Source organism: Grampus griseus (genome assembly GCF_964374135.1).
Source record: "Grampus griseus genome assembly, chromosome: 6".
Classification (NCBI taxonomy): Eukaryota; Metazoa; Chordata; class Mammalia; order Artiodactyla; family Delphinidae; genus Grampus; species Grampus griseus.
Genome location: NC_139000.1, coordinates 35,984,986 through 36,011,910, shown reverse-complemented (window position 1 = coordinate 36,011,910; position 26,925 = coordinate 35,984,986). Strand labels below are relative to the sequence as shown.

Genomic DNA, 26,925 nt, shown 5'->3' with positions numbered 1-26,925 from the left:
TCAAAATAATCCAAGATAGGTATAGGGGAAGCAAGTAAAAGTGTAGATGAAATAAAACTGTCACAGTCTGGTCAGGAGTTCATTATACTAGTCTCTCCAAATTTGTACATGTTTGAAATTTTCTATAACAAATATTAAAAGTGTGCCTACAATATTACAAATACAGAGATTTCCTACATTTTTAAACCCTAGAAAGCAAAATATACATCAATATTGCACAGATAATTTTTTTTCTTCAGCTATTTTTAAAACCTGGGAAGACATTTTATACCTAAGTATCGATTATACATTAATTTTAAATCTTGTAATTAGATGGCAGATTTCCAAGATTACATATTTAAACTAGTTAAAAACTTTTGTGTTATATCCAACTAAACCTCATCAGCTACAAATGTGAAAAATCAAATTTATCAGCATTCAATTCCCACATGTATGTAGAAATAAATTTCTGAGTAACTGCAAATGCAATATTGGACTTTATCTCAATTAAGAAGCTTTTGTTTCTTTAATAGTAAGCACAAATATACAAAGGAGCCTCTCAAACATCTCCAGGAGAAGGAAGCTAGGAGGCAAATAAGTCAGTTTAAAATTGTACTTGTGGGCTTCCCTGGTGGCGCAGTGGTTAAGAATCCGCCTGCCAAAGCAGGGGTCAGGGTTCAAGCCCTGGTCCGGGAAGATCCCACATGCTGCGGAGCATCTAAGCCCGTGAGTCACAACTACTGAGCCCACGTGCCGCATCTACTGAAGCCTGTGCGCTCTACAGCCCGTGCTCCACAATGAGAAGCCCGCGCACTGCAATGAAGAGTAGCCCCCCGCTCGCTGCAACTAGAGAAAGCCCGCGCGCAGCAACAAAAATCCAACACGGCCAAAAATAATAAATTTATTTTTAAAAAATAAAACTGTACTTGTTTTCCTTAATTCTATTTTTCTTTCATAAATTGCCAGTTGACCAGATCACAGAAAAGTCAGCTCAGTAATTTTTAATTTTTCTAGCATCAGTAGGGAGTAGAGGCTGCACCTGGATGAATTTTCTTGATATTTAGCTGTTCTAACAAATAATTTTTATTTCTACCATCTTTACTGATATTATTCCAAAGTATAATATGCATTCTCCTACTTTATAAAACATTAAAATTAAAATTCTTTCAGTATACATAATCATCATTAACATCAATTATCAAACTCTGATGTTTGCTGCTGCAGAATCAAGGGAGACAGACATTTGCTTTCCTGAATGCCAAGCTCTTGGTTGTTCTCTTCAATGATCTATCCTAAGCTCTGACTTGCAAGGGAAACTGCCTCCCCACCTGGGTTGAGGGTTTCTCTTGGCCTCTTCCTGCAATTCAGCTCTCAGCCTACTGAACTCAATGAATCTAATGAATGCCCACTGCTTCTGTTCCTAGCTAGCTCAAGTGCCCCACACCTCCATGGGTCCAGAATGGCTACATCCACATTATGCCAGTTATGAAGACCAACAGACTGGGTTGTTTTGGCCACTCACCGTGTTTACCTATTTAATGGTGGATGTGCTTTAGTATTATAAGATATGAAAATCTTAGTGATAAGAGTTCAATCTTCCTGTTTTATACATGAGTAAAAGCCCAGGAAGATGAAGTGACCCATCCAAGGTCACAGGATTATTTACTGGCAGAAAGATATTAACAGTCAGAACTGCTGGTTTCTAGTACAAGTGCTTTTTGCACTACTTACATGAACATTCACATGCTCCAAGATTATCATACAATAAGATACAAGCTGATAAGACTATTAAGAGTGCCAAATTTTACCCAAACTCTTTAAATTCAGGGACACTAGTCCTTCTAGGAATAAGACAATAAAACCCTGAATTCTGATTTCTTCTAGGTGAACTTGTATTAAGGTAGGACCAGCTTGATCACAGGTATCTGCTTTCTTCCAGAACATGGAAACACTGAACTCATAGGAATCAACCCTATTTAAACTAAACAGGGAGTTCCCCGATGGTCTACAGGTTAGGATTCAGCACTTTCATAGCCCGGGTTCAGCCTCTGGTCGGGGAACTGAGATCCCACAAGCCGAGTGGCGCAGCCAAAATAAGAAAATAAACAAACAAACATAAAATAAAACTATCTCACAGAACCACACATTCTACATATAGGTAACAGTTTAGAGTAGAACATGCTTTAAACAGACTCCCTCTGACTGAATTTAAACCATCTAATTGGCAATTCATCTTTTTTTAATTTTTGGCTGCGTTGGGTCTCCATTGAGACGCGGGCTTTTCATTGTGGTGGCTTCTCTTGTTGCGGAGCACGGGCTCTAGGCCCGCAGGCTTCAGTAGTTGTGGCTCACGGGCTCTAGAGTGCAGGCTCAGTAGTTGCGGCGCACGGGCTTAGTAGCTCTGTGGCATGTGGGATCTTCCCAGACCAGGGATCGAACCTGTGTCCCCTGCATTGGCAGGCGGATTCTTAACTACTGCACCACCAGGGAAGTCTCAGCAATTCATCTTTTAATTTTTAACTCATTTTTTACTGAGTTATGAGAGAATAGCATGCACCTATCCTTTCAAAAGAACTACACCTCACACCATGGAATTCTGAAAGTCTGCAAATGAGCACAGACGTTAATATTTAAATAGTTTAAATGTCTTTGTTCAAAATAACTTAAAACCCTTATGTATAAATTTGATGGTAAATCTCGTTCATGTTAATCTTTAAGGCACAGGTTCTCACATTGAAGTCCACAGCCCTAAAAAAAAAAATTTATCAATGGACTTTAGGAGATCTGTGAACTCTCAAAAAACTGTACATAAAATTCTGTGTGTATATGCACAGATGCATGTGTTAGGAGAGAAGATCTACAGCTTCATCAAAAAGATCAGCATCACAGCTTTCAGTAAAACAAAGTTTGCAGGCCGTGGAGGCAAGGCAGCTAGCTCACTGCTGGCTGCAGAACGCCCAACAACAAAGGTTTGCTCTCTTTACTCACACCAACCCTTCTGGAATGCAGAACCTCAACAGAGTGGTAATCTTGAGAGACCAAAAGTTCCTTGGTCATAAGACTGGGAAACAAATCCACTATATACACTAAGTCCACTATATCTTCCCACCAACCTATCACCACATTTAGTCTCTTAACAAAAGAGCATCAAGATATTTTTTTAAATTTATTTTATTTTATTTATTTTATTTTTGGCTGCGTTGGGTCTTCGTTGCTGCACACAGGCTTTTCTCTGGTTGCGGTGAGCGGGGATACTCTTCGTTGCTGTGTGCAGGTTTCTCTTTGTGGTAGCTTCTCTTGTTGTGGAGCAGGGGCTCTAGGCACGTGGGCTTCAGTAGCTGTGTCATGCGGGCTCAGTAGTTGTGGCCTACAGGTTCTAGAGCGCAAGCTCAGCTGTTGTGGCACATGGGCTTAGTCGCTCCGCAGCATGTGGGATCTTCCCGGACCAGGGCTCGAACCTGTGTCCCCTGCACTGGCAGGCAGATTCTTAACCACTGTGCCACCACGGAAACCCACGATTTTTTTTTTTTTGGCGGTACGCAGGCCACTCACTGTTGTGGCCTCTCCCGTTGCGGAGCACAGGCTCCAGACGCGCAGGCTCAGCGGCCATGGCTCACGGGCCCAGCCGCTCCGCAGCATGTGGGATCCTCCCAGACCGGGGCACAAACCCATGTCCCCTGCATCAGCAGGCAGACTCTCAACCACTGCGCCACCAGGGAAGCCCCCCAAGATATTTTTTAAGAAAGCAAGATTGCCCTCTGTGGCCACACACTAAAAAGATGGGGGAAGGGTGGAGACATGATGGGGGAGTCCCTAAGGTAAAGAGCCTTCCAGCATCCATGAACCAGCAAAAGCCCACCCTGAAAATACTTTATCTCAACTACTACTGCCACCTCTTAGGGTTAAATTTACTGATCTGTGTTAAGATATTAACTCCTTTTATTGTCCAAAAATAAAACCTCTTTGTCAAACATCGGGGATGGAATATTTCCTCATTTGGTACTTTGAATATTTAGTATTGTGAGAATAAATCAATTATCATGTTTTTATAAGTGTGATCACAAATCCCCTTAGAATTTTCTGAGAATGAAGAATTATTTTATATTTAACACCTTGGATGCATATGAGAGAGGGAGGGAAGAAAAGAAGGGAGGGAGGGAGGGAAGGAAAAGTATATATATGTGTGTGTGTATTAGAGAGTATGTGTACATACTCCATACTCCATCACATACAGACCACATAAAACATTAACTCTAAATACTGTATGTTGCTTACACAGAAATCCTTTCCTTCCACCACCACTCAGTAATAATTGTTCACTTTAGAGGTCTGTTAAGTTTTGAAATTTTTATTTTCATATTCTTCTTCTACCATGTAAAATGCTAAGAATGAGTTTTAACTGATTTCAGCATTCTTGCAAAAGAAAATAAAGAAAGGATTATTATTTAGTCAGGAAATCTGTGAACACAAGATTCTCCAGTGATTGGTAACATCAGCATAAATGCTGTTTTACACCTATGTATTTTTAGGCTATTGCTATCCAACACTTCAGAGGAAAAATTTTTATCTTAATGCAAAAAAAAAAAACTTTTTTTAACTTAAAAGGCAGAGAAATTCAATTCATTCACCAAAATCATGCCTCTTAATATCTGAAAACTATACTCAGGGCCAAAATCAATGCCTCCAATTAAAGATCACAAATGTAATTAAAAAAACATTTTTCTTGTGGTTTATTAAAATCATGATCAACTGCCTACAAAACAATATTGAAAATTAAAAACTGTAATGACCAATAAATACATTAGAAATTCCAATTCTCCCATTTATAGGCACAGCATAATTGTCTGACACAGCACACAGAGTTAATTACCTGCACACCTTCTCCACAACTCCATGCAGGTGTCTGACAAACAAAGAAGGTAGTGGAGAATATTAAAAACAGGTTGTTCTTAGCAGAGGGGAAAGAGCGGGGTGGAGGGTGAAATGGATAAAGGGGATCAACTGTATGATGATGGATGGAAACTAAACTTTTGGTGGTGAGCATACTATAGTATACACGTTAGTAGAAATATAATGTACACATGAAATGTATATAACGTTACAAACCAATGACACCTAAAAATAAATAAATTAGTAAATAAATAGGAAGGAAGGAAGAATAGGTTGTGCTAGTTGCAAAACTGATGGTTTACTTCTCTAGCGTAAGTGACCGTAAGTAGGAAGAAACTAACCTAATCTAAAACTTAAGCAACCAAACAGGAAATTCAGAGGCAGAAATAAAAAGAACTTTCTTTCATTTCTATTGCTTTAGTCAAGGTATCATATACACATACATACTGGAGTAAATGTAAAAAGAGTGACAACAAAGTGTGTGGGTGCAAGTGCCTGCCCCACACCAGCCCCTACCACAAGAACAGGGTTTATTCAGAGAGTAAAGTAAAACATAGTGGTAGAAAACAGGTTTTTCCTAGGTCCAGGAACACTTAATGGACTGGGAGAAGCAACTAGCTTAATCAGTGACATAAACACATAACATATAAAGAAAGAAACACACGGCCACGGGCTTCCCTGGTGGCACAGTGGTTGAGAGTCCGCCTGCCGATTCAGGGGACACGGGTTTGTGCCCCGGTCTAGGAAGATCCCACATGCCGCGGAGCGGCTGGGCCCGTGAGCCATGGCCGCTGAGCCTGCGCGTCCGGAGCCTGTGCTCCGCAACCGGAGAGGCCACAACAGTGAGACGCCCGCGTACCGAAAAAAACAAACAAACAAACAAACACAGGGCCACCTGAAGGCGGCAATAAGCAATGAGAAACACGTTCTAAGACCACTCGTGTCATGTCCAGCTCTGCCCAGAGGAGAGGACAGACACAAATCTGGATACTAGAGGCATCTACTGCTGAGAGGAAGAGATTTTTCATCAAGCCCCTTATCACTGAGATGAAATTCTCACAAGATGAACTACCTGTTTTTGCTCTAATTCCATTCTATGCTTATTCTATACGGAGCAGCTACTAAGTGCCAGGCACTATATAAACCCTGGGCACATCATGATGGTGAAAACAGGAGACATTAACTCCTCATGCTGCTTACAGTCTAGCAGGGAAGACAATTTCTAAAGGGGCGGGGGAGGATAGGGGGACCCGAGTCCCCTTCATTCCTTCTATTCTTCCCAATGCCAAACTTGTGGTCAGAAGGAGGTACTTTCGGATAATATACCAAAGTTAATATTAGGAGAGCTGGCCAAGTAAGAGGGAGGTCATGGTCTATCCTATAAATGTTCAGTTTTGAAGAACATAATGATCAAAACACCTTACTGGCTGAAGCCAGGAACAAGTCAACCCAGGCTTGAACACAAGCTGTCAAAGATCTCCCCAGTCTTGGGCAAAAAAAAAAAAAAAAAAAAAGGTTATAGAAAAGGAAGGAAGATCAGAGAATGGGCTTCTGGGAACTCACCCAAGACAAAATGGAAAATTATTTGCAGCCTCTTCTGAATTCACTTTCTCTGTGATCAGTTACAATGAAGACCAAAGTCTTCTGCTAAAGGACAAGACAAGTATCTGGGCCACATATGCAAACCCATGAATGAGTAATTGTAAATTGTGTTTAAGTGCTATGAAGGAAAAAACAGGATGTAATAAGAGAGCAGAGAAGTAGAACCTCCTTTAACAGGGTAGCCAAGAAAAGCCTGAGAGGAAAGCTGAGCACTAATGGATGAGCAGGAACTGAGCACTCAAAGGGCAGAATGAGAAGTTTATGCAGAGAAAACAGCTTGTGAGAGGGAAAGGAAAAACTGGGTAAGTTCAAGTGCAACAGGAAGCCAATGAATGGCTTTAAGTAACCATGTGACCCAGTCTTTTAAAAGCTCTCTGGCTACTGTGCAGAGAAAATGGGAGGGAAGCCAGAGAAGTGTGATGACCAAATGAAAGGCTAGAGTGGTAGTTCGGGGGAAAGGTGAGATGGATACGATGGAAAGAAATGGAAGGGTACAAGATACATTTTGGAGGTGAGTTGAAAAGGACTTGGTGAAGGATGTAGAGGGAGGGGGTGGGAGAAAAACAAAGGTGCCAGAAATGACTCCTAGGTTCCCAGTTTAAGCAACTGGATGCCATTATCTGAGGGGGAAAATGGGGGGTAGCGGGGGAGACAAGTTCCCCCTCAGTTTTGGCTGGATAATAAGTTTAGTTTTTGACATGTAAAATATGAGCTCCTTGTAAAATATAAATTTGGGAATTCTCAGCATATAAATGATATTTAAGATCCTTGGGAACAAACGATATCATTAAGAGAAAACAGAAGAGATGAGGGTACAGGACCAAGCCCTGAGCAACTCAAACCTGTAGCGATTGAGGGGAAGGGGCTAACAAAAAGTACACACAAAGGTGAGAGGAAAACCAGGATTATGTAATTACATAAGTCAAGAGATAAGGATTCAAGAAAGAGGGAGAATTCCATGGAGAATTCTGGTAAGACACGTACTGAGATGTGGCCTGAACCACAGGCCACATCAACTCACCATCATTGATCTTGGCAAAAGCACTTTCCAGAAGTAGAAAAAAGGGTCAAGTAGATGAGGGCTGACTTCCCAGCTATAACCAAGAAGCAGGCAAATCACTTCATCTCCTGCTCAACCAAAACAGCCTCTTAACGGCTTTTCCTCCTTCAATCCTTACCCTTCTACAGCCCATTATCAACACAGCTGCCAGTGACCTGGCTAAAAAGAAAGTCACATCATATCAACATTCTCTGCTCAGTGATCTCATCTCACTCAGAACAAAGTCAAAAAGAAAGTCTTTATAATGGCCTAGAAGGTCACTATCTACCTCCTTCCACTCTCCTCCTCTAGCCGCTCAGAATTCCCTCCTGCCCCTTGAAGCCTCAGGGCTCCTACACCTGCAGTTTGACTCCCCACTTCCTTCAGGCCTCAGTTCAAATGTCACCACAACAAAGAGGCCTTCTTTGGCCAATGGATTTAAATAGCACCTGCTCCTTTCATTCTTTGCTCATCTTTCCTTACCTACTCTGTTTATCTTCTTAGCACTTACCATCTTTATGACATATTATATATTTATTAATTATTGTTTGTCTCACATCATCAGAATGCAAGCTTCATCATAAGAGCAGAGGTTTTACCTGTTTCTGTTCACTACTGTATACCCAGTAAGTAGGCCTGGTACACAGTAGACATTCATATTTATCTGTTGCATTTAAATCATTAGAAAGGCCCTTTCACATTACAAATTAACAAACTTGTACTTTCAGTATGGATATAAGTCTTCTGTTATTTAGACAGCATGAGTCTTCTGATCACCTGTAGACATGCAGAAAAAAGCCCAGTTTCTGGGCCCATGAAATTGAATACTAGCCCCTATGCCTTGGAAAACTCACAATATCATCCTGTGGGCCATCCCCTATAGACTCTTCAAGGAGTATTTCCATTTAGATTTCAATATGAACTGTTTTCAATATGAACTTTTGGCTAAGGCAAAGTACACTGGACAAAAACTATTTGTAATAACTCAGAAAAGGGGTCATGGATAGAATAGTGGAACTGATGAATCACACAAATATGAAGACAGATATATACATATTATATTTGAACAAAGGCAAGTAGATATGATGCTCTGGGATTAGTTGATTATTCCAAATAATGGAACCATGCTCTCCGGTCTGTCCATCTGGTTTCCCTATTTATCTCTCTGATCACAAAGAAACAGACTATATCATTTTTCTCTGCAAACCCCCTACCTCAGGCTGTTCTCCCTGGAAGGGTAACTGACTGGAAAATATTACCTTGAAACTCCTGATGAATTTAGAGCAAACAAAGCTCTGAATTACATCAATGAAATGAAAATCTTAACCATACCTTTGAAATGTTTAAATAAGTCATATAGATCAACTCATGTAATCTTAAACATAATCTGTGAAAACATGGATCCTGAAAACTACAGTACTCACCCAACGAAATGATTCACAGTACTCACCCAATGAATTGATTTACATTTATTGCATAGCGAAGAATGGAAGGCAACAGCAAAACAATTTAAAATTCTATTGTAAAGGGACTTCCCTGGTGGTGCATTGGTTAAGAATCCACCTGCCAATGCAGGGGAAATGGGTTCGATCCCTGGTCCAGGAAGATCCCACATGCCACGGAGCAACTAAGCCTACGCGCCATGACTACTGCGCAGCACAACTACTGAAGCCCGTGCACCTAGAGCCCGTGCTCTGCAAGAAGTGAAGCCACCGCAATGAGAAGCCTGCACACCGCAACGAAGAGTAGCCCCCGCTCGCCGCAACTAGAGAAAGCCCACACGCAGCAACAAAGACCCAACGCAGCCAAAAATAAATAATAAATTTAAAAAATAAAATAAAATTCTATTGTAAATCTGGCTACATAATTACATGAAAACATTTAAAAAATCATTCTCAAAAGAAAATATGCAATTTATGAAAACAACACAGATAAATAAAACTATAGATTATATTTATATAGAAAAAATAAAGAGTGGAGAAGTATAGATGTACTGAAATGCTTGTATAAAAATTATGAGGACACTAAAGATACTATTTAGCTCTGCCTCTGACAATTAGAGAAAGTTTAAAAAAAAAAAAAAGCCTTTTTAAAATCTACATGGATCAGTAACACATGAAAAGATGCTCAATATTATTAGCCACTAGGGAAATGCAAATCAAAACCACAATGAACTACCAATGCACCCCCAGTAGGATGATTATGATAAGAAAGACAGATAGTAACAGGTTTTGATGATAATGAGAAGAAATCAGGACTCTCATACATTGCTGGTGGAAATGGAAAATGAAATGGTACAACCACCTTGGAAAACAGTTTGGCAATTCCTCAAAAGGTTAAACACAGAGTTATAATTTCACCCAGTAATTTCACTCCTGGGGTGATGTATGTGTTTGTGTGTGTGTGTGTGTGTGTGTGTGTGTGTGTGTGTGTATCTTAAAGAAATGTAAACATATGTCCATGCAAAATCTAGTACACAAATGTTCACAGGAGCATTATTCATATTAGCCCAAAAGTGAATGCAACCCAAATGTCCATTAATTGATAGATGAATAAATAAAATGTAGTATATACATACACTGAGTATTATTTGGTCATGAAAAGGAATGAAATGTTGATATATGTTACAACATGGATGAACCTGAAAGCACTATGCTAAGTGAAAGAAGCCAGTCATAAAAGACTGTATACTGTATGATTCCACTATAAAAGGTCCAGAATAGGCAAATCTATAGAAAAAGAAAAGTAGGTCTTTGTTTCCTAAGCTTGGGGTGGGAGGAAATGGAGACTGACTGCCAGTGGGTACAGGGTTTCTTTTCTGAGCAATGAAAAGATTCTGGAATTAGACAATAGTGATGGCTGCACAATTATGAATATACCAAAATACTAAAAGCCATTGAACTGTACACTTAGTATGGGTGAACTGTGTGATATGTGAGTTATATCTCAAAAAAACTGTTAAATTTTATAAAAGAATGAGGTAGGGGGCACAATGGAAGGTGTCTGGGGTAACTGTAATATTGTATTTCTTGACCTGACTGTTGGTTACAGAAGTGTGTTCACATTGTGATGATTCACTGATTGGCAAACTTACAAGATGTGCATGTTTTATAAATATATCACATGTCAAATAAAGGTTTTAGCAAAGAATAACTAGGTCTATAAATACTGACTTGGAAAGGGATCCAAGATATAAAGTGGAAACAAAGTTTCAAAACCGTATATACAATATGGTCCCACTTTTTATAAATTTATACACATACACATATATGTACGTGCAGAGTAAAACACACACACACACACGAGTATACACATAAACCTGTTCTCATTGATCTCTGAAGAATTCAGATAATGGGACTTAATTTTCTCTGATACATATTTCTGTAATGTTTGAATTTTTTGCAATGTGCATTTTTATAATCAGAAGACAATAAATGTATACATTTTAAAAATCTTTTAAGGTGTACAGACAGAATTTAATAAAGAACAGAAATTCCTCAATCAGTATACAAAAACATAGAAATAATAGATCCAAGAATAAAAATAATCATTTAAAAAAAAAATAACAGCAACAATCATTTGATTGCTTACTATGTAGTTGGCACATATATTAGCTCATTTTCATTATACCTATTTTACAGATGAGGAAATAGGCCGGGAGATTTTAATCTCATCAAAATAGAACAAAATACAGCTTATGAAGAAAGTTCATAAAATCATTTACAGAGAAAATTTTAAAAAGTAAAAGAACATAATGAACTCACTCATACTTTTTTTTAAATCTGGAAAAGAATTTATAATTTTCTTAAAAAAAAAATCTGCCAAAATTGACTACCCCCCCCAACACACATACCCACACCAAAAACCAAAAACTGAATGGAATAAGCTAAAAAACAAAATAGAAATGGTTACTGTCCTTCCTCCCAAAAGGCTATTTTTCCTTGCTACCAAAATCCTTATATCAAGAATGGTACAAGGAAGGAAACTTACAGGCCTTCTCTCTTGTGATTATATACCAAAGCCCTAAATACTAACAAATCAATCCAGTACTATGAGCTCCATTACAGAAATTTAGGGATAATTCCATACTAAAAATTGATTAATGTAATTCAGCACATAAATAAGTAAAAAGAGACATAACCTCCAAGGGTAGATAACTGAGTTAGAAGGCATTTGACAAACTTATTCTTTCTAAGAAAAGCACTTAATAAATAAAAATACTACTTCTTTAACTTGTTAGCTTTCAGACCCACAGTCAACCCCACAATGAACAGTGAAACACAACTGAGGCAGCCTCATTATGCTACAGTCAAATATTGAATATGACATTTTCTGGATGTTACAGTGTAGCCAATGAAATAAGAAAGAAAAATAACAGAGGAAAATATTGAAAAGGAGTCTAAATTAGCAGCACTGTCCAATAATAGAGTTGTCCAGCTGGAATACTCAAGAAAAATCTATGAAAAATTACTAAAATGACTGAAAGAGCTCAGGAAATTGGCAGGTATTTAAATAAATATACAAAAATCAACAGCTTTTCCTAACATCAGCAAAGCTCAAAAAATATGATGAAAAACATCCCACTGTCAAAAGTAAGAAGAGGGGCTTCCCTAGTGGTGCGGTGGTTAAGAATCCACCTGCCAATGCAGGTACACGGGTTTGAGCCCTGGTCCGGGAAGATCCCACATGCCGCGGAGCAACTAAGCCCGTGCGCCACAACTACTGAGCCTGCGCTCTAGAGCCCACGAGCCACAACGACTGAGCCCAAGTGCCACAACTGCTGCAGCCTGCACACCTAGAGCCCACACTCTGCAACAAGAGAAGCCACTGCAGTGAGAAGACCACGCCCTGCAACAAAGAGTAGCCCCAGCTCGCTCGCCGCAACTAGAGAAAGCCCGCGTGCGGCAACAAAGACCCAACACAGCCAAAATAAATAAATAAATAAATAAATTTTTTTTAAAAAGAACATAAAATACTATGGAATTGACATTATGTGAATTAAACTATAAAGCCCTACTAAGGCACATACTATGGCACTACTAAGCTCTACTAAGGCACATACTATAAGAAAATGGGAAAGAAATCATGTTAATAGATTGACAGATGTTAACAGTGCGATGAGATCAACTATTTCCAACCTCATAAATTTAATGCTTTTCTAATCTCTGTATCAATGGGATTTTCGCAGTAATCCTGACAAAAACTTTTAAAAATATATATCTGGACGTTGGGGAAAAGCATGTAATGAAAGGCAAAAGTCTTTTTTCAAAATAATAATAACTACAAGGAGATGCCCTACAAAGCATTTATCCATATAAAACTACAATAAGTAAAACATATAATATTGGTGCCAGAATACTGACAGATCAATAGAACAGAGTGAGAAACAGATCTAAGTATTAATGAAAATTCAGTATATGATTTAAAATGTCATGTTAAATATATAAGGAACTGGTTAAATTGTGGTACATCCATTATCAAATAAAATGGAATATTACAGTTATTAAAAATGAGGTAGATTACACTGATGTAGAAAGCTGGTCGCAATACAGTATGATGTAAAAAAAAAACAATGTAAAGAATAGGAAGTACAATATGATCCCTTGTGTTTTATTTATTTGTTTATTAGACAGCCACGCTATGTATAGAAAATGTCTGGAAAGATACACATATCTAAATAGCACTGTCACTACCTCTGGGATTATAGTAAGGAGAGGAATAAGAATGGTGAGTCCATCAGTCATTACCCCAACAGTGAAGAGATGGCAAACTCAAATTAGAATAATCTGAAGGGGGTTTATTTATAAAAGTAATAATTACAAAGTTGGGAGGTGAGGCCTACAGAAACGACAGGGGATGAACAGGACTAGCTATAGCATAACAATTATCACTCTGGCTCCCAAAAAGACAGGACACAGAGAGTACCAGAACCCAGGTAATATAAGGCCGGCTACCCTGAGTGGAGAGAGAATAAATATTCTGACCTCATTCTTCTTCCCTTCAATCTCCTCTTAAGGCTGAACCCAACCAGAAACGAGAAGACCTGGGAACTCTTTCCCTGGGACAGAGAACCAGGTGGAAATGGGTGAAGGACAGGCGTGGAGAAGTAAATAGAAGGTACCGGGCGGGCCCAGATTTCTTTTACCTTTTTATAAAATTAATTACATAAATAGAAGTAAAATATCTTCATTAGAAATGAAAAACTTACATAGAAAGCTAAAATTCCACCCTCCATAATGCTGGATCTTTCTCCAGAAGTAATCATCTTTATTTTTTATCATCATTTTGATGGGGTCTGTCACTGACTTTTTTCTAGACAGACACACACTCACCACAATAAAACACACAGAATTGCTTTAGGAGGCGTTGTTTGCTCAACATGAACAGTATTAATCACCCTATTACCTTCCGCAACCTTTTTTTCTCACCATTTTCAGTTCAGTTATAAAATAATGCTCAAGAAATCAAGAGGAACAGTTTAAATCTCCTCAGGGTTGTTTACACCCTACCTCAGGGGTTCTCAAAATATCCCCCCACTCCCCCAACCGCTGCATTAGCATCACCTAGTAATTTGTTTAAAAGGCCCCACCCTAGTACAGTGAATCAAAAGCTCAGGAAGTGGGGCCCAGTAACCTTCCTTTTAACCTGCCCTCCACGTGACTATCATGCAGGCTAAAGTTTGAGTGCCACTACTCCATCACCTGTGCCCTTGCTAGGAATCTGCTTTTTAACTAGATCCCGGGGTGATGCGTAAGTAAACTGAAGTGTTAAGAAGCCGGTCTACCTCTGAGCCATAAACCTAACCACAATCCATATTACCCGCACCTATCTACACACAGGGTATTATGAGTGGCTTCTGGGGATGGGAAGGGGGAAGGCCAGCAAAAAGAGCGGTGGTTTTTAACCTCTTTGAATTTAAATCTATCACTCCTGTGGGAAAAACATCAGCACTGCATGCCCTAGTTAGGCAGAGCATGTTAGCAGTGTTGTCTTTTGTGCGTGACAGACAGCACATAACTACCTTTAAACCACCCTGGAAATGTACCGCTCTTAGGTGTCAATATTATATCATAAGTTCTCATTTTTCTTTTAAAATAAGTTAGTTTGAATGTTAACCCCAGGCATAATAAAATTACGTACGAATAGCTAACCTCTGTTTGTATCACTAATACTGTAATGGGAATCCATCATTTTAAAACAAAGCGCAGGGATACACCTTTTCTGCTCTAACAAGGATACTTTTATCAACATTTACAAGTGTATCTACCCTCCACTTCCATACTGCAGGCTCCACCTCTACATAGCTTGTGGGGAGGGGAAAATGTCCCCAGAATTCCACCTTTAACTTCCTGCTGCCTCCCTGAAAGGCTGACATTTTCTTTCAAAACCTGCACCCTAAAGCCCCTCTTCCTTTGCTCTTCTCTCATTTTTCTCCACGGAGTCTTCAGGTCTGTCCTGAGTCACAGGCAAACATGTTGACTTTCTCAGGCAATCTGCCAAAGTAACGACATATACATGTGTGCTTGAGAATCCTACTGTCTCACTGCTTAGCCAGCCTGACTCGGGCTAACACAACGATCTGCTTTTTTAAGGCACTTCCAGTTTCACTTCCAGCTCCTACCAGGCTTATGCCCCGCCCCAAGGCAGCACAGCCCCCTCTCTCTGAGCTTTCCTGACACAGGAAGTAGCACAGTCAATTCTGTGGGGCCCAAACCCAACTTGACTTGCCTCTCCCTTCTTAAAGCAATCTCAAAATCAAAATTTCTAAAGCTCCTTTTCCATTTGATAACTTTTCTTCCACACAAAGAAAGTTTTAATCAAGACACGATAAATTTGGGCCTTGAGTTTTTAATTACATAGCATCAGGAAAAATAATATAACTATTCTATCAAACAATTCTATTTGGAAAGGAAACATGTTTCTAATAAAGATGTTAAAAAAAAAAAGAAAATGAAAAAAAAAGAAAGGAACATGTTTACATCTCAAAAGTGCTATAAAAAGATTTTGGTATGGTAAAACTAGTTTGATTTCTATCCCCAACCCACACAATTGTTTCTTAAAATCATTTATGGCAATTGAGACAGAGTTCATTTTTTAAAGATTTTCTTCTACCAAAAGCTAGACTCAAAATATGTACAGAATTACCTAAACATTCTAGAGTCAAATTCTGACTTTAGTTTTATCTCATGGACATTAATAATTTCATGAATTAAACACAGATTCACTTTAAAGCAAATCTTTTGACTTGTTGCCTTTGTAGGGTTTTGGGTTTAACTGTTGTTGTTTGTTGTTGTTGTTAAGCACACAACGGTGGCTTTTATTTAAAGTTAAAGCTCAAAAATATCATGGAATAGTAATTTCTGTTTTTAATATATGCATAGTTTTTAATAGAAATACTGGATAATTAGATCACAAGAATTCATGACTCATATTCTTCATATACAGCAAAGACAGTCAACAATGTCTTCCATTAGAGTCCCAAACATACTGTAACTCTAGAGGTGTTCTGATGCTAAGGTTCTTAAAGAAATGCAAACCAGTAAATGGGTGGAAATTCCTCAATTATCTGGATTTAATCAGCTTTTATCCTGCCTGAATAGAAGACTATCTTCCTCCTATGAATTAATTCTCATATTGCTTAGTAATTTGAAAGGTGGAGAATTCATTTTTCTTTTCCAACTATCCATAAACAAAGAAAAAGACTGAGTTGGCAGTGCTCAACTCAAAAACAGGACATGTTCCAAAAGTCTAAAACTACTGTACCTCGTTTTGACCTTAGAATCCCATTTTCCCATAGAACATTTTCTAAATGGATGGCCCACCAATGTCCATTAAGCCCACAACATAAACGAAATAATATTAGAAACACTATAACTGCTTGAGAAAATTTAATCTCAGATTCCAACTTTGGGCCACCTAAAGACAGAATTTTCAACAAGCATTCCAACCAAGTTTGAAGTAGTTCATTTGGGAACCCCTATGCTACATTATTTTCCTCAAATAATCTACTATGTCAGACAGCATCAACACAGCACCAGGCTCTCCAACTGATGCCTGAAATATTCATATTCTATACCACTGAATAAAGGGATATATTTATGCTTTAGCTTGTGACAAATCAAAGTTTATTATGGAAATTAAGAAGGCTAAAAAGAAGTCTAACATCCATTCTTACACTAATTTCAGAGAGGGAGGTACTCATATCCACAAAAAGGTGGGATTCTGAATAGGGCCAAATTTTTCTACGAGAAGTTTTGTATCTGCTTAAGTGACCAAACAAGCACTGAGTTAAGATCAATGTTCAGAATCACAGAACATGGGAGATTTTCCAAGAAGCAATTTAAATATGCCTGATCTGAGGTGAACCCACTCCAATGCAGGTACTCCTACTCCTTATTATGTGAAAAAGTAGTGAATGACTAAAAAGAAATTTAATTAAATAATCCTAACACAAAAATTGAGAACTTAAAAGGAGTGCATTTCTCAGGAGGAACAAAGGTAAAACTGAAGACTGCAAATTCTCTCTAGTGGCTAAGACAGTGGTCACCTTTGCTTATGTTCAATCTTGTTACCAAAACTTAACTGCTGTTTGCTTAGGCTATCTATAAAGTGAGACGTAAAGCATGATGGCTAAAAATACAGACTCTGAAATAAGACGGCTTGGGTTCATATCCTAGATAACACTCTTAATAGCTGCGTCATCTTTAGCAAGTTATTTAACCTCTCTGTGCTCCAGTTTCTTCATCCGCACGATAAAGATGATAAAAGCATCAACCTTAGAGGACTGTAGTGAAAATTAAATGAATTAATCCAGGTAAACCACTTAGAATAGAGCCTTGCACATAATAAGCACACAGTAAGTGACCACTATTATCTAGATATTCAAAAATAAGCAGGATTTGGAGAAGATAGGAAAAATTAAAGCTGAAGCAACAATCAAACAAACAGAGGTGAAAAAGTGATACACACACATGGAAACAGGGCATTACACTTCCCTGCAGAATATTCACGAAGAATAGTAGAGACTGGAATAATGAAGACCCAATTATGCTGGCCTTGAATGCCAAACCAAAAAATATTTTACTTACAAGGCAGCCAGTTAAATCTGTGACCTGATCAGATCTGTGCTTTAGCAATGTTAATTATAATGATTATATCATATCACTACTATTTATGCAATTTTGATGTTCTCAAACCCAAAAATTTGTTTGGTCAACTAACACACTGTTGGAGTCTATTGCTAAACTGTTGTATATCTGAATCAAATCTGAAATCCTCACTGTGTCTGGTACATAGTAGGCATTCAATAAATGTTTTATTGTTACTTTTACTGGCCACCAGAGCAGTGCAGTAAACAGTCAGAGGTTATATGTATATGTATTGTAAGAAATATGTATTACAAATGAAGCAGCCAAGTAACAGCTGGTAAAATGTTAAGTCACTGCTGAGCAGTATACTTGCCTAAAACAGGGGTAATCACCCTTACTTTTCATTAAAAGCAGATAAAATGGAACCTTGTATATTTTTAAATCTCATAAAATTTAGCTGTCAGATTGATAGTCTTCTTAAGGATTATTTGGGCAATATCTTTGTAATGGACTACCCAGTGTTCTTATGTGATGATAAATTTAAGGCAGATTTCCTCAAGATATCTGCACTCCCATGTTCACTGCAGCATTATTCACAATAGCTAAGATAAAGAAAGAACCTAAGTGTCTGATGAATGAGTGGATGAAGAAGTTGTAGTATATACAAACAATGGAATATTATTCAGCCATGAAGAAAGAAGGAAATCCTGCCATTTGCAACAACATGGATGAAACTGGAGGACATAATGTAAAGTGAAATAAGCCAAAGAGAGAAAGACAGATACTTTAAGATGTCACTTATATGTAGAATCTAAAAAGATAATAATAATTTGGTTTTTAATATAAAAGTCAAACTCATGGAAACAGAGAGTAGAATGGTGGTTACCAGGGCCTGGGGAGTGGAGGAAATGAGATGTTGGTCAAAAGGCACAACCCTTCAGTTATAAGATAAGTAAGTTCTGAGGCTCTAATGTACAGCATGGTGACTATAGTTAACAGTACTGTATACTTGAAATTTGCTAAGAAAATAGATCTTAAGCATTCTCACCAAGAAAAAAGGTAGTTATGTGAGGTGATGAATGTATTAATTAACCTGACCATGGTAATCATTTCGCCATGTACACAAATATCAAACCATCACACTGCACACTTTAAATACATACAATTTTATTTGTCAGTAAAAAAGGGAGAGAGAGAGAGAAAGGAAGGAAGGAAGGAAAGAGAGAAAGGAAGAAAGGAAGGAAAAAAAGAAGGAAGGAAGGGAGGGAGGGAGCAGAAGGAAGGAAGGAATGGAAGAAGGGAAGGAGGGAGGGAGGAAAGGAGGGAGGGAGGAAGGAAAGAAGGGAGGCAGGAAGGAAGAAAGACATTTGAGACACTAGTAAAAGTAATATACTAATAGTTAACATAGTAAAAAAAAAGTGTTCACTAGAAGATTGATTGCCAACAGATCTTAGAAGCACATCATGACAAGATGGTTGATATAAGAGGCTAAACACATATCCCCAGATTCATTGACTTTTTTCTGGTGGTGGTAGGGGGAAGTCAGCTTCCCAAGATGTCAGTCAGTGCTAACTTTTAGAAACTTAAACAAACAAAAAAAAATTAGTAAGAACATGCCATGATTTGGCTTTCTTGGGCAATCAATCATTCTGGCAACACAAGCATAAAACAAAGTAGGCCTGGATTTCTACATACCTTCTTGTAAAGTACTTTTTTAAAAAAATTTATTTATTATTTATTTATTTTTGGCTGTCTTGGGTCTTCGTTGCTGCACGCAGGCTTTCTCCAGCTGCGGCAATTGGGGGCCACTCTTCATTGCAGTGTGCGTGCTTCTCATTGCGGTGGCTTCTCTTGTTGCGGAGCAGGGGCTCTAGGCACACGGGCTTCAGTAGTTGTGGCACGTGGGCTCAGTAGTTGTGGCTCACGGGCTCTAGAGCACAGGCTCAGTAGTTGTGGCGCACGGGCTTAGCTGCTCCGCGGCATGTGGGATCTTCCTGGACCAGGGCTCCAACCTGTGTCCCCTGCATTGGCAGGCGGATTCTTAACCACTGTGCCATCACGGAAGTCCCACTGTAAAGTACTTTTCAGTTACAGTTTTAGACTAGAAAAAAAAAGTTCCGGCTGTCTTGTGCTTTTTAAAGCTTCACGTATCTTGCAAGTATTAGAATTTAAAACCTTGAAATGTACTCACTTAAACACATTCCTGTCAGCATTACCAACAACGCTCCATTATCCATTTTGGTACTGTCTCCAGATGCTTTTAATCCCCGCCTGACTTCTCCCTACCAACAAGTACTTGGATACCATCTTTACCCTGTCTGCCCCCATTACTTGGTTGTGCTTAGGGAATTATAATTACAGTGATCCCGCCTTTAAAACATCCTCAGAGCACAAAGCCTCTTTGTATGATTGGGGGTGAGGGGGGCACCTTCCAGGCTCCACAGCAAAGTGTGGGTGGTGGCAACATAGGCAGCAACGAAAGAAGAGGAGCTGGGGCCTCTCTGGAGGCCTTCGGGTCTGGTTCAATATTGTTTGAGGGGTTTTACTAGTGGGTGTCCAGCCCAAAGGTTCTACAAAGCCTCTGCACCCCTCCCATGAGGAGACTAAGGACAGGACCTGTTCTGACAGATGGAGAGATCACCACCAAGCCCAAAAGGCCAAGGAACAGAAGGGAGCATGAAAAGGGGGAGAAAAGAAAGCAGGAGCTGAAACATACTCCTTTGTGCTGTTCTCAGTACTTCAGGTAATGAACTCTCTGACAGTGAAGCTATCACCCCAATGAATCAGTGGCTAGTACTGGTATTACCAGCACCCAGTAGGTGCTCACTCAAACATGTATAGAGGCAGCAGCAAAAATCTACATAGGAAGACAAATCTATTAAAAATTTAAAAAAATAAAATAGCCTAAAAGCCAAATGAAAATACTTTTTTTAAATTATTAGAGTCCCATCTTCTAGTTGCACAAGTGATTACGAAATGAATACTTGTTTTACTTTGCCTCCCCTACTACTTCAGTGTAGACTTCAAAACTGCTCACTTTCCAGCTCTGTCTGACAATAAAACAGACTTCAACTAAAGATCAGTGAGCACCATCTGCAAACACTGAAATCAAAGGTGCTGAAGCAGAACAGATACTGACAGGTGACTTTCAACTCAAGGTACATCCCAGAAGCACTACAAAATGTTCTACTACTTAATTGCTTGCAGCTCTCTCTTCCATGCATGTATTTCTTCCTCTTTACCACTTCTTCCCTTCTTTCAACAGGGTCAAATGGTTATATCAAAACTTACAATCTCTCCCTCATTTCTACACATATTTTATCACAAAAGCAGACAATACAGTGACAGCTTTCCATATCATGACCGGAGGGGGCCACTGATAAACTCTAGTATAATCCCATCATTCTCCTCCACCTGCCCAACATGGTTAACTGTCCCAAGCAGTCCCTAGAATAGCACTAATATCCATTTAAACTAAGAACAGAAAAAAAACCCTGAAACTGCTGTGGGTGAGGCTTATAGGTGAGAACTGTTTATTCTCCTTGCGTGGGCATAAGACTAGTTCTGTTAAACATTTTCACTTTTATTTACATACATTTTCTTTAAAAAACAATTTCTTCAAGACAGCAGCAAAAGCACAATGGAACCCTCTATCCATCACCCTCAATCATGTTTAAAAATAATAATAAAAAAGACAATAGAAACCACTTCAAATTGTACCTCTCCCTTGAGCCCGCAGAACAGCACTCTTCCATGACAACTGTTCTGAAAAAACACACTGCCATTATTTGCAAAAGCAGTAGGAAGTCCAGTCTTGTCCTTGGTTCAGCACTCCCCCTTCCTCTCTCTCCAAGAAAAAATGAAACAGCAGGAAGCGTAAACAACCGCTTAATGGAAAATACAAATGGGCAAATATTTTCAAAATTGGCTAAAAAGCCTGAGGTCTTAAGAAATTCAGGAATACTAGTGTAGGGGGAAATAGGAAGAGAAAAATAGTATCGTATTTCCCCCTCAAAGTGAGCACTATGTGACTGCATGAGCAAATGCGCGCGTAGCTACTTTCTCTCCTTCACTTACCAGATGCTTTTGTCTTTTTAATGATTTCTTTCTCATTGTCTTTCCATAAATAATGGTATTTATCAAATTGTTTATTCTGTACAATTTCTCCAGACCCATAACAAATTTTACAATTTTGAGCTGAACTCTTTGGTTCAACTGAGCATGGTAATGAAAAGCCAGGGGTAGGCCCTTTCCCATGAAAAGCTCACATGGAGAAAACTCTTTTGGAGTCTCAGGCCTAGCAGTGACCAGCCCTCTTCACAGAGCCTGTGGTGAGTATGGACGGGTAACAGCTGGACCAACAGTTACAAAGCCGCAGGGCCATGCTAGTTCACAGAGCACCTTTGTGAGGATTAGAAAAGGGTGCCCCCACTAAGGGGACACAGTTTCCACACAAGGTGTTCATCTTGGTAAGCGGAGCACAAAATGGGTTTCTACTCCCACTTGCGAAACAAAACAAGCACCCAGTGCTGAGAACAACCTATACAACCCTAATCAGCAGCCCTGGGGCAAAACTGCACCTCCAAAGTAGGTTTCCAAAAAGAAGAACGTCACCAACAACAAACAGCATTTCACAAATTTCATTACCAGAAATTCTCACACATGTTAATATAAATTCATTCATAAACATATTAGGACCAGAGGAAAAAGGGTCTAGCAAAGAAGGAAAACTAGCAAATTTGAGAGAAAGGAAACTCTTCCATCTAGAGGAATAATGTTGTTCCTAAAGCTCCCAATCTTTGACTACAGGTTCAAATAGCTGAATTTCAAACGCATGTGCTAAGCTAAAACATGCAAACAATCACTATCATCTGCAGAGAAAGGCATGATCACATACATTTACCTTTGGGGGTTTACTTTCTCCAATTTGCTAGTTTTCCTTCTCAGTCAGACACTTTTTTGCTCCTATCCTGACTATAAAACCATACACAGTGATACAAGTGGTTAAAGTTTATAAAACCTGATAAACAGCCCTGGTGGGTGGTGGGCCCCTTAGCTACCTGCATGAAAATAAGAGGAATAGACAACCTGGATTATGAAGGGTTTAACATTCAATGGCTTCCAACCCTATCACTCTTTTATGCCCTACAAAAGAGCTAAATATCACATGGGTCCAAATTAGTCCCAGTCATGCAGGAGGGGCAACAGAAGGCAGACTGGGGACTAGGCTGGGCAAAGCTGAGAAGAAGTACAGCCCAGAGTCAGAAGAAACCTTAAGGCAGTGGTTCTCAAACTTTAGTGGGCATGAGAATCTACTAGGGAACATGTTCAGAATCAGATTTCTGGGTCCCTCCCTACATTTGACAGATCAGAATGTCCTGGAGCACTTATATTTTGACAAAATTCAAACTGCTGACCTAGGTCCACCAGAAAGTTTAGAAAGACTGGGAAATCCTCCACGTGCCTATCAGCTGTTCCAAAATAAAAGTCATCCATCACAAAACTAGGTTTTGCGGGTCAGAATGGGGTGAGAAAAGGATCATCAGCCAGCATGCCTAACAGGCTGTGCTGGGCTGGATGCTGTAGCTAGAGTTTCACTATTAAGGGACAAAAACCCTCTGCTATGTAAACAAGAAATTATTTTGCATGTTGAGAAATATTTCAAACATCTGAAAAATATTTAAATATCTCTGTACCCTACATCCAAGATAAGCAAATCTTAATTTGCAATTATCTGATTCAGGTTTAATAACAGAATACTAGATATAACTAAAGCCCTCTGTGTACCCCTGGATCAATCCCATTCCTCACCCACTCTCCTGAGAGGTTACCACTACTCTGAATTTGGTGTTAGTTGTTACCATGAATGTTTTTATACTACTACTACATATGTACACAGACACAGACAATATTATTTTGCATGTTTTCAGATTTTATGCAAGTGGAAACATTCTCTACTAATTCTTCTGTTATTTACTCCCCCAGCCCCTGTTATGTTTGTAAGATTCAACCATTTTAATGCATGTGGCTATAGTTTATTTTTCACAGTGCTCTAATATTCAATTGTGTGGGACTAACAATTTATGTATTTCCCTATTGGTGGACATTTAAGCAGCAATAAACATTCCTGTACTTCTTTTGTACTTATTTTCTTGGACAAGTGTGCAAAGATTTCTTAAAGTATATACCCAGAAATGGGCATTTTAGGTGAATGGACTTGCTTGCCCTCCTTTAGCTAGACATCACTATGCTACTCTCCAGAGTGACTGTATCTATTTACATTCCCACTAGCAGTATATAAAAGGTGATTTCCCCATAACCTTACTAACACTTGGTTATCACAGCATTTAATTTCTGCCAATCTGATGAGTGTGAAATGGCATGTCACTGATGTTTCAATTTGCAGTTCCCTGATTTTAAGTCTTTGACAAGTAAATTTTCATATATATATATCTGTCAAATATGTTTTTCTCAGTTTTTAAGAAAAATTTAACCCATCTTGTCTGAATCAGGGCAGCTCTTCCCAAAGAACCTTGCCAACAGCCACCACAACTGGAAAGCTGAGGTGCGGGAGGGCAGCAAGAAAACAGCTGACTTAAACAAGGAATCATCTTGGACAAAGAGCCCTAATTAATGCATTTGCTAATTAGTCTTTCCCTTCCCTCTTTTGTCAAGGCTTACTTCCAAGACAATACTACGGCCCCCAGCCTTAGAACAAGAGAGAGAATGGGGGGGATGGGGAGTACCCAAAACATTATGTAAAAGTACTTACAACTGTCTTTACTCAAAGAAAATGATGTGATTGCAGACCAATACCTATTACTCAACCTTGTAAGATACCATCCACCTCTAACAGACTCCTTTCAAGCTCATTACCTTTGGCTCCCTCTTTAAAACAGCCCAATCTTTTTCTCTACACTAGACACTGTCCCCCTCCCTTTCATCTCCCTTCCATCTCCCTTCCCCCACAATGACTAAATTTCCTCCTTTTCCCCCATTCTACAGCTTCTATTTTCTAACTCCACAGGACCCTCTTCATTGACTATAACACTACTCTCTCTCGTTGCCTCTAGAACCCCAAGTCCCTTTCCAAGATGCATCCACAATAAAAACAACCCACCCAAAAGAAAAACGGGAATCCCATGCAGTACACGGCCCTCTTCCATGCCAGGCAGGTGGGTGACCTGTCCCAATTCTCTCACTTCCTACCCCTTCACGCCTGGGATAGCTGTGCTTTCTCTGGGGGTTCCCCAAGTGTGACAGGTCCAGACCACCTGGGAAAACCTCATTTGGCTTTCTGTGGCAGAAACGTCTTTACTAGGGCCATATATACACTTGTTTGGGGCAGGAACGAAACTCGGGCCATTTCGTGAAAAAGACACCTTACAGGCGTCTCCACAAAAGCAGGCAGGCCTCCCACCTATTAATTCCAGCTGGATTGGTTTCGTCCGTGCAGTGGTGGAAAAGGTGGCCTGGCAGAGACCAAATGGTCCCCGCAGTAAGAACTTTCTGAAGCTCTGACCCACTCACTCAAGAAAGCCCTCTTCCCAGAGAGGACAACCTCACAGGAGTCTCTCCCCCTGCGGCTCCCCAGGACACCACGAATCCCCCAAATCAGCCGCCGCTCTCCTCCGTCCCAGCCTGCAAGAGATCCTTTCTCCTAAGCCAGCCCCAAAAGCGCTGGGTGGGCGTGCCTGGGGCCGAGGCCTAGCGCCCCCTCCTCCACGATCAATCTCTCTCTGTTCTCCGGGGCTAGGGGCTCTTCCTCCTCCCAGCGCCCCCTGCTCCGGGCCCGCGCCGGCCCATAGTGACCCTGGGTCCCAGCCAGGTTACGACTTTCGCCGGCTATGTGACCTTGGGCAAGTCACTTCCCCCTGTAAACCTCCGTTTCCTCCGCCGCCCAGAGGAGACCTAGAGAGGTCCTGCCCTGCCCACCCTAGGGGAGGGGGTTACCCACCAGGGGGGAAAACGCTTTGTGAGCCGCTCCGCGCAGCGAAGACACAGGGCTCACAGGGGCTCCGGGGCCGGACTAACCTGACCCGGACAACGCTCCACCCCCGCCGCGGGGCCGGGCGGCTGGACCACACGCCTCTGGGCGGCCCCCCAACACACACACCCGAGACCAACCCACGCCCCTCCCCGCCTGGCCCGCTCCTGGACCCCGTACCTGCTCCCGGCGCTCGGCCGCAGGCGCCGCCACCCTGGGCGCCTGCCCGGAGAGGCCCGTGGCCCGGAGGGCTGAGGCGGCCGGCTGCAGCGGGCTCGGGCCGGGGAGGCGGCGGCAGGGGGCGCGGACGGCGCGGGGGCCCGAGCTCGGCGGGGCCCGGCCTGGGAGACGACGACTGAGGCTGGAAGTGCGCGGCGGCCGCGGCTGCTGAGGCGGCGGCGGCGGCGACCGCGGCGGCGGCGCTTCCGCTCATGGCGGGGCCGCGAGCAGCAGCTCCGGCTGCGACTCGACTCCGGCGCGGCGGGCGCTGGCTGGGCCCGGGCCGGCGGCGGCGGTGGCGGCGGTGGCGGCGGCGGCGGCGGCGGCAGCAGCGGCGGCGGCAGCGGTAGCAGCGGCGGCGGCGGCGGCGGCGGCGGCGGCGGCGGCGGCGGCGGCAGCGACGGAGGCGGTTCCCGGAGGAGGAGGAGGAGGAGCCGGGAAGCGGCGGCGGCAGCGGAGGGGGCGGGGACGCGGAGGGGGGGTGGGGACGCAGCGCCGCCGCCGCCAATGGGCGGCGAGCTCCTCGGCCGACCGAGGCTCACGGGCTGGGCGGGCGGCGCCGTGGGGCATCTTCTGCTGCTGAGGCGGGGAGGCTAAGGGCCGTCCGCCGGGAGAGCCCAGTTTCGGGGGCTGCTCCGCCCCCGGTCCGCCTCCGGGGTAAGGCCGCGGGCCTCCGGGGCAAGGCCTCGCGCCACCCAGGCCCGGCGGTGCCTGGGGCTCCGCCGCGGCTGCCTGTGGCGCCAATATCGGCGCCCGCGAGTTTGGCGGGGGCTTGTCCCGGGTAGCTGCTGCCCGCCGGCGCGCCCGCCCGCCCGCAGGCTCCCATTCCACGGGTTGTGCCGCCTCGGCCTCCTTCCTCCACCTCTCCCCACTCTAGAGCCACGGACTTCTCTCCTCTCCCTCTCTTGGCTGTTTCCTCAAAGTTTTTCCTTTTCAGACACTTAGGAAAGAAACTCTCCCTTCCCTTCTTGGGCTGTGTCTCAGTGGTAAATCAGTCCCTGTGGACCCAGAGAGGGTAGCAGAAGCAGAAACGAAACAGATGCGCTGCCTTCTCTGAGTCTAGAGACCCATCTTGAATTATGAGCAGAAGCCAGCCTGATCCCTCGCCCCTTTCTCTGACT

General features: G+C 41.5%; 1 protein-coding gene across 2 annotated transcripts in view; it reads right to left on the bottom strand.

Annotated features, from left to right (window-relative positions):
* RNF38 (ring finger protein 38) overlaps positions 1-26,018 on the bottom strand; it is a gene marked incomplete at its 5' end in the record, with an annotated part of 123,970 nt that extends 97,952 nt beyond the window's left edge. For both annotated transcript variants that reach the window (XM_082657324.1, XM_082657325.1), the window contains one exon: positions 25,766-26,018. In XM_082657324.1, the coding sequence (XP_082513450.1) occupies positions 25,766-26,018 (253 nt within the window). The remainder of the gene's footprint in view (positions 1-25,765) is intronic.
* Between the last annotated feature and the right edge of the window lie 907 nt (positions 26,019-26,925).